Source organism: Etheostoma cragini, chromosome 21, assembly GCF_013103735.1.
Source record: "Etheostoma cragini isolate CJK2018 chromosome 21, CSU_Ecrag_1.0, whole genome shotgun sequence".
In the NCBI taxonomy this organism is placed as follows: domain Eukaryota; kingdom Metazoa; phylum Chordata; class Actinopteri; order Perciformes; family Percidae; genus Etheostoma; species Etheostoma cragini.
Window position 1 is genome coordinate 3,044,050 of NC_048427.1, and position 12,550 is coordinate 3,056,599.

The 12,550-nt window shown below is 41.2% G+C and overlaps 4 protein-coding genes across 4 annotated transcripts in view; 3 read left to right on the forward strand and 1 right to left on the reverse strand.

Annotated features, from left to right (window-relative positions):
• The window catches only part of g6pca.1 (glucose-6-phosphatase a, catalytic subunit, tandem duplicate 1), a 2,971-nt gene extending 1,144 nt beyond the window's left edge, over window positions 1-1,827 (reverse strand). Inside the window, exons 1-4 of the mRNA XM_034861459.1 lie at window positions 1,440-1,827; window positions 1,248-1,357; window positions 492-597; window positions 290-405 (exon numbers count right to left, since the gene is read on the reverse strand). Of these exons, the coding sequence (XP_034717350.1) occupies window positions 290-405; window positions 492-597; window positions 1,248-1,357; window positions 1,440-1,657 (550 nt within the window). The 5' untranslated portion in view covers window positions 1,658-1,827. The remainder of the gene's footprint in view (window positions 1-289; window positions 406-491; window positions 598-1,247; window positions 1,358-1,439) is intronic.
• An 840-nt stretch (window positions 1,828-2,667) lies between these two features.
• On the forward strand, window positions 2,668-5,412 carry g6pca.2 (glucose-6-phosphatase a, catalytic subunit, tandem duplicate 2). Its single transcript, XM_034861458.1, has 5 exons — window positions 2,668-2,973; window positions 3,069-3,178; window positions 4,001-4,121; window positions 4,444-4,559; window positions 4,684-5,412. The coding sequence occupies exons 1-5, from the start codon at window positions 2,744-2,746 to the stop codon at window positions 5,184-5,186; spliced, it is 1,080 nt and encodes a 359-aa protein (XP_034717349.1). The 5' UTR covers window positions 2,668-2,743; the 3' UTR covers window positions 5,187-5,412.
• Window positions 5,413-7,984: 2,572 nt separating this feature from the next.
• The window catches only part of LOC117937106 (mucin-19-like), a 17,035-nt gene continuing 12,469 nt past the window's right edge, over window positions 7,985-12,550 (forward strand). The window contains exons 1-6 of the mRNA XM_034860805.1: window positions 7,985-8,097; window positions 8,192-8,247; window positions 8,637-9,236; window positions 9,577-9,984; window positions 10,242-10,658; window positions 10,757-11,117. Coding sequence (XP_034716696.1) covers window positions 8,000-8,097; window positions 8,192-8,247; window positions 8,637-9,236; window positions 9,577-9,984; window positions 10,242-10,658; window positions 10,757-11,117 — 1,940 coding nt within the window. The 5' untranslated portion in view covers window positions 7,985-7,999. The remainder of the gene's footprint in view (window positions 8,098-8,191; window positions 8,248-8,636; window positions 9,237-9,576; window positions 9,985-10,241; window positions 10,659-10,756; window positions 11,118-12,550) is intronic.
• The window catches only part of LOC117937176 (zinc finger protein 2-like), a 4,437-nt gene continuing 3,908 nt past the window's right edge, over window positions 12,022-12,550 (forward strand). The window contains exon 1 of the mRNA XM_034860956.1: window positions 12,022-12,257. Within this exon, the coding sequence (XP_034716847.1) occupies window positions 12,152-12,257 (106 nt within the window). The 5' untranslated portion in view covers window positions 12,022-12,151. The remainder of the gene's footprint in view (window positions 12,258-12,550) is intronic.

Here is a 12,550-nt window from a genome sequence, read left to right on the forward strand (position 1 = left end):
ACATATGCCATCACCAGTGTCTAGGCTCCATTGTGGCTTCTCTGCCCCTTTATAATATTTTTAACAATGATGTCTAATCCCCAAAGACTCTGTACATTTCTTATTATGCACATATATTAAATCTTTGCATATCTGCAACAAAGCCTCTCTTGATTGAAATGGTTTCACTGCATGTACCCCTCACTGAAATCTTAACTGACCACATCCACAATATGATAATGTATGATGATGGGAGACCAATTTCACCACACCACAAAATGTATATCTGGCATTATTTGGGCAGACAAACCCGTAATGACTCCAGCAACGACCTGGTGTGGGAAGTGGGCAGCCATGTAGACCCTGGACATGCAGACCACCAGCACTACCAGGCCCATTAGCATCCACAGGCCTGCCTGCAGGAATCTGACAGAGAGGTAATGATACTGAACTTGAGTGAACAGGGTTTAGAGAATAATTAGGGTTAGGTTTGAAGATTACTACAGACTCACTTGTATAGTAAAGAGGGGCATCGCTTCTCTGTTGCAATAGTGAGTAGCCCAGTCACCATCACATACCAGACCCCAGCTGCACCCATTGCATGACCCGAAGGGCTTCCTGCAAGGATCATTTTGATTTATAATCTCAGGCCTCATCAACTACAGATTCTTCAATTCCTCAACAATTTAAAAACAAACACATAATGTTTATTCCACCAAGGTATGTGTGCAAAGAAAACTAGAGCAAATGCAGCATTGACAAAAAGAAGTCATTGTGCAATCCATCTTTTACACTGGAGAACACTGAAGTTGCTGGTCTACTGCTGCCTCAATCAGGTAGTTTGTGTTATTGTGTGACTTTGTTGTTTTAAAGGGTTAGACCAGCAACTCCTGTTTTCCGAGAGGGAAAATTACTTTTTTTGTCAAAGGAGACTGGTGGCTTTGAAAAGAGAATCAATGGATATAACGGCTTCAGTTCCTTGTCAGAAACGACCTTTTTTTAGGTGTTTGAAATAAGTTTAGCTGCTGCTCCGGTCCACAGCATCACATTGCTTAGATTAGGCAGGGATACACCTACCTGCATCTAAAAACTGGGGGTGTGCCCCCCTCCATCTACTAAGTACGTTAAACAACCCCACTTCAAAGAATTCTAACAATTCCTTTAAGTATTAACCAGAATAATAGTTCAGTGTGCCAGATGAATCGTTCCACTGAATCAATCAATTCTTTAGTAATCATCATGTTTGCCACTGCAGATCTGAACTGTACCTGGTCCAGTCTCACATGTGATGGGAAACTGCTGCAGAGAAGGGGCCGGTCCCGTTCCATAAAACCTGGTCTCATGAACCCACCAGTACGGTCTCTCCCCAAACAGAACCCTGCCATGGAAACACCACGAGACTAAAAAAACAGTCCTTTCTTTATGTGTTTCAATCAACATTGCATTTGAACAGTTGTTACCATTTCAGGACCAAGTTGAGCCAGTCTCCAAGGACGGCCGTCCAGATGAGCCTGAGCCCCGTGTCCCTCCGCAGGTGGAACCAGATCGGGAAGAAGCAGAAGTACGTGGTGTGCAGGTCAGCCACTGTGGACGCCAGGCTAAACAAGCCCTCATACCTGCTGTGTGTGGTCTGCAGATGGACCGCCAGCTCAACCCCCCAACTGTGAAGAAGATCCATGATATCACTTCCTCTGCCTGAGGATTATGCACTGAATCTGGGTCTATTTTGTCAGACGGGTTGCTAGTAAGCTCTTCCAGGCTAGGCAGTCTCTGCCTGTGTGTGATCCCTATTGGACTTTAATCCAGACTAGCAAATTTGTTTGCCTTTGGGACAGTGCAGACAGGTTCTTTAACCTTTACACCCCTTAAGGCCCCCTTTGCTAAAATCCATCATTACAGAAATCAGCTGCCGCCCCTCACGCGGATCACACATTTCTAGGAAAACCTTCTTTTATTGTTGATCAAAGAAAATAAACTAGCTTCTGTTCTGAGCTGAGACTTGTGAAGTGATCTTGGCTCACAATTTAAACTCAATGTCCCATGGATAGTGAAGAATGCATAACTATTTTTGCTAGGGATCCCAAAGGTGAGAATTTACAACATTATGTCCATCAAATCAAGATAAAATATGAGCTCATCTGTGGGGACGTCCCTGCCAAACGTGTTTGTCATGAAAGTGCAGAAACTTGTACATGACCTGACAACTTCCCAATCTGCTTCTTTTGTTTTATTACTAACTATCTCCTCAGCTTCAGTCCAAACTCAATCATTTAATCATTGATCTCCTTATGTAACCTCATGATGCTTTCACCAAATCATCAAAAAAACACAGTTACAAAACTACTCACTGGTGGCATGAATAGGGAAGAAAGAAGAAACTAAGAAAGAGGACATGCCTAATTTTAAAATACTTTGCAGTTCAATGCAAAGAAACAGTTATTCTGCAAACTGTTGTACAATACAGCCATTGGTCAACTGACGCCCTATCTGTGCTGCGTACAGTAGTTTAGTGACAGAGATACCGATTGACGTTTTGTTTTCCCGCTATCTTTTCAACCTGTTTGTGAAGCAAACCTCCCAAACTCCCCTCACTCCCAGTGTTTTATTGCACATGTGCAAGGTCCAACGGTCATCGTGAGCATGCGTTTGAGAGGTGGGTTGCTCTGGTATAAAACCATCCAGCTGTGTTACTGATAGCAACAAGCTTGTTTTTTAGTCCCACAGCACCAGACTGAGATTTCTCTCCCTCTCTCTTGAGACAAAGATGAATGCTATAATGGACGCCATGCAAGGCTTTGGTGTGAGCACCACGCACTACCTTCAGACCAACTATCAAGATGCCCAGGGCTTGTTTCTCTGGGTCTCGTGGGCAGCAGATCTCAGGAACACCTTCTTCATCTTCTTCCCGCTTTGGTTTCAGCTGCGTTCTTCAGTGGCCATCAAGCTCATTTGGGTCGCCGTGATTGGAGACTGGCTAAATTTGGTGTTTAAATGGTGAGTCAAGTCAATCTTTGAATCAGACATTTTTCAAATGTCCTTAACGTTTGTATAGACCATAATGGAGTGCATGTTTCTGTTGTCCTCTTCAGGATTCTGTTTGGGGAGAGGCCTTACTGGTGGGTCCATGAGACGGCTCATTATGCAAACACACTTCGTCCTCACATCGAGCAGTATCCAATGACCTGTGAGACCGGCCCAGGTGAGAAATTACACTGTACATGCATGGCTGGATGTGCGGAGGGGCCCTCTTCCTTTCACTCTCCTGGACTATTACATTGCCCAACGTGTGTTGTGTGGTAATTTGATTAAACAAAATCAATTACCAGCTTTTCTCTAATGCACAGGTTTTGTCTTTAATCAGAAAAAGTACTCAAAAACTACCTAAAAGTGCCAATAAAACACTATGAATATTTAACAAATAAAAGCCCTGCATTCAGAAGTGTATTTAAGTAAAAATGCATAAATATGATCAGCAAAATGTACATAAAAACCCCAAAAGTAAAGGTACTTGGTCCCCTTGACTGATACGTTTTCAGACATAATTGGATTGTCAATTTTATAAGTAGCATCTAACTGTTGTAGCTGGTCCAGGTGGAGCAAGTTTGAACTAATTTCTATACAGTTAGGTAGCTTGTAAATAAGAAAAACAACTTGCACAAATCTGCATTCATTCAGCGGCAGATTTACCAACAATACATAAACTCCTTAAACAAAATACACAAGGTTTTGCATGGTATGTTTTAAGCTCAAAATATGTTTACAATGTGAAATCTTGATTTGAAAGGTAAGTAGTAATAGTTGTAAATTCCCCTCTTAAATGTAGTGGCGTTGAAAGAAGTTTATAGTAGCATAAAATACAAATGCTCATATAAAGTACAAGTACTTTAAAAGTTCCAATGTAGTACACTGTTTCTAATGGTAGTAACATTAAAATGAAGTAAGAGCTCCTCATTCCTTCGTTCATTCATTCATTCATTCAGTCACTGATATCCACCATCTGTGACATGTGTGTGTTATCCAGGCAGCCCCTCCGGCCACGCTATGGGAGCCGCAGGAGTCTACTACACCCTGGTGACCTCTATCCTCGCCATTGTGACCAGCAAGAAGAAATATGGAAGCAAGAAATCCACCAACAAGGACTGGTGAGTCTGAAAACACATGTTGACCCCATCAATGTCTGTGTTGTTTACCATTTTCTTCCACCCGGAGCTTATCATTGTGGACACACTATCTGTTCTGTGCCGTGGTTGATCATTGACGCCTGAGAACTATGGTTCGGAAAGGTGGAGATTATACAACACTTGTTTTGACGTCCCGGCAGCTGAAGTTCTCATGACGCTGCAGAGAATAATTGTTAATGGTTATGTCGCTTTAAAAGCTTGACTTGACTTTGATTTTCAAGTGCTGCACCTTACGTTTTCAAAATAGAATAATCTGAGTTGTCTGATTTTGTTGCGTTGACAGGTATCTGAAGGCCGTTTTGTGGACCCTGTTTTGGGGCGTCCAGCTGTGTGTCTGTCTCTCCAGGGTCTTCATCGCCGCCCACTTCCCCCACCAAGTCATTGCTGGTGTTATCTCAGGTCAGTATGGAAATACGATTAAATACCCCCATTGGGGAATAGACTGAAAACAACTGTCAATCCTGTGCGGTTATGTTTATTATGTGCCAAAGTATATTGACCTAGACATTGCAATGGATTCTAGGTATAATCGTGGCTGAAGCCTTCAACAGAACTCAATGGATCTACAGCGCCAGCATGAAGAAATACTTCTACATGACTCTCTTCTTGACCTGCTTTGCTGTTGGCTTCTACGTCATCCTCAAAGCTCTGGATGTGGACCTGCTGTGGACCCTGGAGAAAGCCCAGAAGTGGTGCGTGAGAGCAGAGTGGGTCCACCTGGACAGCACGCCCTTCGCCAGCCTCCTGCGGAACATGGGCACCCTGTTCGGCCTGGGCCTGGGCCTGCACTCGCCCCTCTACACTGACACCAAGAAGAGCAGCAGCATGTGGGTCAAAGCAGGGTGCGTCATCAGCTCTCTGCTCCTGCTGCACCTGTTTGACTCCTTCAAGCCTCCCACACACACCGCAGCCCTCTTTTACCTGCTTTCCTTCTGCAAAAGCGCCACAGTGCCTCTGGTCACTGTAAGTATCATCCCGTACTGCGTGAACGGAGCTCTGAGCCTACAGAACAAAAAGGGAGCGTGAGCAGTGAACTCAGATTAAACAGACTAATGAAATGGAGGCCCTTTCCGGATAAAAAATAAAAACACTTTCCATGTGGTGCTTATTGCATTCATATGTCCAACTGATCCTCAGGAAAAGCCTTTAAGATTGATGGGCAATTGTGACTGCTGGTGTGATTTGGACACTGAACTCTGTGAGCGCTCCAGGATGCCCAGTGGCACTTACAAAGACCAATCTTTGTATTTAGTGAAATATGACAATTGCAATTGTTTCAGAGTCCTGGAAAACACAAGAACACAAGAGCTGCAGTTGCTGTGTAAACCTGACTGTAAAGACAATCAGTCAGACAACAGTCACTCAAAGCACTCGTATTTCAGCTGTATTAATAATGTATTTTAAATGGTATAGAAAGTATTTTTGAAACAATTTTGAACATTTTTTAATAAAAACATATCTTGAAAATGTATTAAATGACTCTGTTCATATTTTACTGGAGTGGACTATACAGTGCCATCATTATTTAGCGTGTTGTAAACCGTAAACAGCCTCCACTCCCCAGTGGTGGAATAACTATTGGGATCTTTTACTTAAAACAACACTAAAGATCTTTTTGTAACTTAAAACAATGTTTCCAACATCGTTTCGTGGGTTCATCATCTCGTAACAGGGTGAACGGCACTTCTGCATTCACTTTGCGGCCCTCTACCCAACCGCACCATGCAAGTTTGCCAGATCAGGTAGCGGATCTGAAGTTTGAATGAGACATAATGAGACAATTACGCTTCCAACATGTACGGGGACCAAAGTGGGAGAAGTTCTCTAGTGTTGCTTTAACCCTCATGTGGTCCGTGGGTCAAATTTGACCCGTTTTCATAAAAAAAAAAAAGGGTCATCAAAATAAGCTTTGGGACAAAAAAAAACTTCCAAAAACTTTGGAAAACAAAAAGCACCCACAACATTGAAAAAGTGACAAAAATTTCCGAAAAGCGATAATAAGATTGAAAAAAAAGTGACCAAAACATTTTCTTTTCATGGTTGACTGGAAGACAAAAGAAGGGTTAATAAAGCACTGCATTCAATTTTACTCAGGTACAGGAAGAAGCAAAATATAATTCATGTATCAAAAGTAAAAGAACTCAAAAGAATTGCCCATCTGAGAGTGGTGTATTTATATATTTGTTTTTGTTGTAAATAACAGATTAAAGTGGAGCTATTTTTGACTACCTTATATACTGTTGGGTGGTGTACTCCACAGCGTTACATAGTATTTTAAACTGATCATATGCATTGCATGTACAAACTTGATCTTCAAAACAGAAAATACATACACACATGACCCCTATCCAGAAACCCCATGTCCGATTTTGACTGTTGTATAACATCATAAAAGATAAAGATAGCATTTTGGTCAAATCAGAGTAAAATAGAAATCATTAACTCAGCTATCTTTTATAAAAATGACTTTATGAGTGGAGCTGCTGTAGGTCAGGCAATGGGAGACTATATTTGCTGAAACTGAAAGAAGTACCTGATATAGACAATATGTGATTATATCAAGTTGAAGTTACAAATATTTAAAATCTCATTAGAGTGCGTAACAAGGTCTGAATTTTCTCTTACAAAAATAGGGAATAAGGGTCAGGCAGGACATAACTCTCTATGTGGTAGAGAGTACCACAAGGTAGAGCCTGTCACCCTAAAATGCTGAACAATTATCTGTGTTTTGACACAGGACGCTCACAAGTTGTCCTGATTAATATCGCAGGAGACACTTTAGCGAATGTTAATGCTGTCCTCGGGTCAAATTGACCCGTTTTCCCATATCAATGTTCTTTTTAATTCCCCAAAATAACATGATTGATTTTGCACAATGCTCTTTGGCCAGTACAAATCTCTGGTGTCATTAATTTTGGGGTGTCTAATGCAGATATATATGGCATTTGAAAAACAAATTTAAGTGGTTTTGAAATAGTATTGACATAAAAGTTGACATATTCCATTCTTTGATTAGCATCCATTCCTTTAATTGTAGAAATGTAGAAATAATTCCTAATTTCTGCTTTTCTAACTCAAACATTAGGTATAATTTCATATTAATGAGGTTTATTGACCATAAATTCCAAAAATAACTGTAAAACTAGAGTTATGAGTTAGTGTTACGTAGTGTTGAACATCACAAAAAGTGACAAACGTAAAAAAAACTGTCAGAAGTCTTTTAAAAAAGAACCAAAACAGAAGAAAATTTAAAAAACATCGAGAAAAAGCAGTGATTTTCAATTTAAAAGGGAAGTGGGAATGTGTGTGCTAATTACATATTACAATTACATATGTCATGCATATTGGCAAAAAAACACTTCTGATGATTCAATTACACTAAAAATGTTTTTTTTACTCAAGTTTTTGTCCGTGTTGTGCATTGTTTCTGTGTTTTTATGTCTTGCTTTTGTTTTGATGTTTGATGCTAACCTAGAACGGTGCATTTTATGCCACTTTATACTACATCTTAGAGTTAGACATACTATACTATGACTATTTTTTTTATAAAGTATACTATGACTTTTTATGACTTTTTTGACTTACTAAACTATGACTTTATTTTAATATTTTTAATTTATGACTTTTTTCAACTTACTATTTTTCCCTTTTTTGTGACATTTTAGAGTTAGGCTTGAATGTTGTACTGTTTTATACTCCCCTACAACTTACTTTTAGATTACAAAATATGAGAATGTAAATACTCTCTTCCACCACTTGAAACAGGCTACAAGGACTGATTGGGGTTCAGGTGTCAGTTAATAAGCTTAATTAGTGCAGAGAGCATGTAGAGCACTAGTATGGCTACGCTCACTTCACAGCACAAAGCTCTGGTCTCTAGTACAATCCTCTCAGGCAGCTGTGGACTTGCAAACATGGTGTTTGGACTGTCTTTAAGGTGAGTCAAATGGGTTTATACAATATGTACAATGATTGCTCAATGTCTAGCCCTTGGGGAAAAATAACTTGTTGTTTCTGTTGCTATCTTACAGTGTTTCTTGGATCTGTCTATTGTTCAGCAGTAGTGCTTGTTTTCCTGTATCAAAAGGTAAAGTTCCCTTTTTACTGTCTAGGAACAAACTTTGTAATCACACAGATGACACATACAGAAGTTATGACAGATTTTTCAAGAGTAGAGAAATTAAGCAAAAAACTGAGCACTAAAATCACTGAGTTTCATGGTGGTTGTGTTTTGTAATTGCACTTTTTTTTTATTTGAATTATCTTCATGCTTCCTCAGATGTTGTGGAAATTAAACAATGTGCAAAACTGACTTGTTTCCAAACATTCTCAAACTTCTTTGTTGAAAAGGGTATTGAGCTTTCATAATTCAGATTTGAGCAAGTTGCAAAATGCTATTCCTACTAATGGTCACGGCGTTAAAGATTTAAGCATGTATTTGATGCAACAGTTGACTCAACTTAAATGTCTGTCCAGACTACAGATATCCCTACACTGCTGCCTGGGGCTCTGGTGGTGGAAATACTCCTGAATCAAACCTTCAGTCTGAAGACTCACGCCCTCCTTTGGTGAACCTGCAGTATGGACCATTTGCTATTTATCAGCAGCCTGAGGCAGACCCCCAACAGGCCAGCTCTCCCACTGGAAACAAGTCCCCATCCAGACTAGGAGCTCCCAGTGTGGCTGCAGGCTTGTCACCAAGTTATGAGCCAAACAGTTTTATTGTGAGTTATGATTCCAGCTCCAACCAACCCGCCAGTACCCTTTCCCTGGGTGCAGGGTATTTCAGCCCTACTGCTCATCCACTTCCATCTACCGGTACTAGGACAAAGACTCCTAGCTTCTCTGTGCAGTCTCAGTCTGTTGCTGGTACCAGTGAAAACGCCAATAAGGATTCAAGTGGGTCAGCATCAGACCTAGTGTATGAGGCTTCTCCAACATACCCTGTCGTTGGGGTCATGGTCAACACCTTGGACTTTGGTGATGGACCTGTTCCTTACATCGGTGCTCCTGCAACCAACACCTATGATGCTGGATCTCGTCCTTATGCCAACAAGCACCCTGCAACACAAGCCGGTAAGTCTAAAAATCCTTAAGCTTGACACTACCTGGTCTCCTTGACAAATCTCTGTCAACGGTCAAATAAGGAGGGCTGCAACTAACTATTTTCGTTGTCTGTTAATCTGTTCTCATTTGTCTACAAAATGTTGGCTACGTTTCCAAAGCCCAAGATGATGTCTTTTGTCCCCAACTCAAATATTCAGTTTACTGTCATAGAGAAATAAACTAGAACATCTTCACAGTTAAGAAGCTGGAATAAAATGTTTTACTTTTGTTTCAGAGATACTCAAACTGATTCTAATATCAATATAGTTGGTAATTAATTAAAAGTTAACAAAGTGATTAATCTTTGCAGCTCTACAAAGAAGTATCAACACAGCTGCCACAGGCTGGCTTGATGATAAATCTTTTCCCTATGGCGAGGCTCCTACAAGCTTCAGGTTTGGTGTTAAAACTTACGCCCCCGCTCCTGCAACCTACAACTTGGATGGGTCTGCGTCCCAGGGTGCAGGGTATGTCAGCCCTACTGCTCGTCCTCTTCCACGTGCAAGCACTCCAAGCTTGTCTTTGCAGTCTCAGTCTGTTGCTGGAACCAGTGGAACCTCCAATGTGGGTCCAAGTGGGGCAGCATCTAATGCTGGGAACAAAGTCACTATCTTAGACTTCGGTGGTGGACCAGTTTCTTACATCAGTTCTCCTGCAACCTACACCCATAATGCTGGATCGTATCCGTATGCCAGCAAGCACCCTGCAACACAAGGTGGTAAGTTTCCCAACAGTCTTTACTTTTAGCTCTCCTGTGTACAGCCCCAAAGCCAAAGATACATCACTATTCAAACACTGAGCGTTTGACCTCAAGGCATCAAGACGATTTTATTACAGAGCTCCGATTGGCCTTTTTTTTTTTTTGTTACTCCTTTTTTTTTTTCTTACTACAATGACTAATAAACCAAGCATGTCAAGATTAGTTGCTTGACTATTTTTAACTTAAAACATTTTTTTATTTTTTTCTTCTTCCAGGTCAAGCAGATGGTAACACAGCTGCCCCCAGTAAGCTTTATGGTGGACCTATTTCCTACTCGTATCCTTCCGCTGTCACTCCTGCAACCTACCACTCTGGTGAGGGCCCTGCTTCCCAGGGTGTAGGGTCCATCAGATCTAGTTCTCATTCCCTTCCACACAGTGGGAAGAAGACTCCTAGCTTCTCTGTGCAGTCTCAGTCTGATGCTGGTACCAGTGTAAATTCCAAAATGGGTGTTGGAGGGGTGGCATTAGGCCCAGTCTATTGGGCTTCTCAAGCACACCCTGCTGCTGGGAACATGACCACAACCCTGGACTTTGGTGATGGACCTGTTCCTTACATCAGTGCTCCTGTAACCTACCCCTATAATGCTGGCTCTTATCCTTATGCCAGCAAGCACCCTGCAACGCAAGCAGGTAAGTCTCACAATCCTTGGCTTGGTTCTTAAGCTTGATGAACTTCCCATTCCCTGCTCTCCTGGACAAATTTTTCTTGAATCTGTCTTTTGTTTCAGGTCAAACAAGTCGTAACACAGCTGCTAATGGTGGGCTTGACAGACCTATTACTTACGGCAGTGCTCCTACAAACTTTAGGTTTGGTTTTGCACCTTTTCCCACCCCTGCTCCTGCAACCTCCAACTATGTAGACAGTGCTGGTTCTGCCCCCGGCCTTTCTTGGGCCTCCCAGCCTGAAAGAGAAACTGACTCCTTGTTCCCAGACTTCTCTGCATTTGAGTCTCTGCCGCCACCTTCATCTAGAAATGGCTACCAGCGAGCACTAGAAGCCCTTACCCAAAGTAGGCACTCCTCAGGGTACTATGAGCCACCAGTCTTTGCCTCTAAGGCTGTCAAAACAACACCCAAGACTCCAAGGGAGTAAACAATGTCCAATGAGGTAAAAAGCAAACTGACGTTGAGGATTTTCTTTTTTCTTTTTTTTTTTTCTCTCTCATGTCAAACCTGACTTTTGCCTTGTTTTGCAGGTGAACTTGATCACTGCAAGCTTCAGCCTTCATGGAACTGTTTTACATGTTTTGAAAGTCTTAAAAGATTTGAAAATAATAAATGACCATGAAAACTTGTTTGTGCTGTCATTAACCCTATAGCGTTTTTCTGACCTAAACCATCTGAAATTAAGGGGGAAACACAACCTTATTTACAAGGAAAGTAATTTTTTTTTCAAGGGAGCTCTGGCCAAGAAAGCAGCAATACAAGGGTTCAACAACTCAGTAAGACACACATGCAAATATCTAAATGCAAAACAAAGCACACTGGGTACCAGTACCTAGTGAGGAAAGTTTCACAAGTTGTAAAAACCTTGGATTTTTACAGGATGGGAGTCAAACGCAACATTTTCCCATTAGTGAAGGGAAAAGAGTCACACCGGTGTATTTAACTAATGGATAACTAGTTCTTAACCCATAATTTAATGTATAATGAATCTAAAGTACTTTAAAGCATTAAATGTGGAGTAAAATTACTATTGCCCTCTGATAAAGTGGACTCAAAAGAAGCATAAAAGACAAAGTGAAAGTACATGTTTACTTTTTTTTTTTTTATCCAAAGGTTTTGCATGTTGGTACTTTTACTGAAGTACGAGTTTTGTATGTTCTGTCAATTTAAAAAAATATTCAAAAAACTCTTAAATGCATCCAACTGTTTTCCTGTGTGTGTAATTAGAAGGTACTTCTTCCGACACTGAACGTTGTAATATCTTTTAAGACCAACGGGTGGCGCTGTTTTACCATCAACCATAATATTTATGAGACAGAAGACGATCCCGGAAGTACTATGGCCTCCTAAGATCCGCCCTCTGCTGTTAGTGTTGTTGTGGCTGGTAAAGTGTGTATTACGGTGCTGTGGAAGCTACACAATGTTAACGGGGTGAAGAAAGCCTTTAGTATCGGTCCATGATGTCCAAACTGCAGGCGGTGAAGGCGCTCGTGGCCGAGAGACTGGCGGCGGCGGAGGAGGAGATTCTCGGCGCTGTCGAGAAGATGCTGCTGCCCACATCCGGTTCGTAAGACGTTTCAACTAATATTTGATAAGAGAAGTCAACTCAACACCACCTACTTCTATTTAATGTCTTGTATGACTCAGGTTATCTTCTGTCCATTAAGGCAAAGATAGAAAGACTTTTACTCAATTATGAGGTACCCGCAATGGAGGAAGGAGACCGGGGTACAGTTAATAATAATACTAAAAATAATTTTATTTAACAGCTCCTTTCTGAACTATGAGGGGCCGTTAGGGACTTTACTCAGAATTACCTCTCACGAACACATGTGAAATGCTCTTACATACACTAC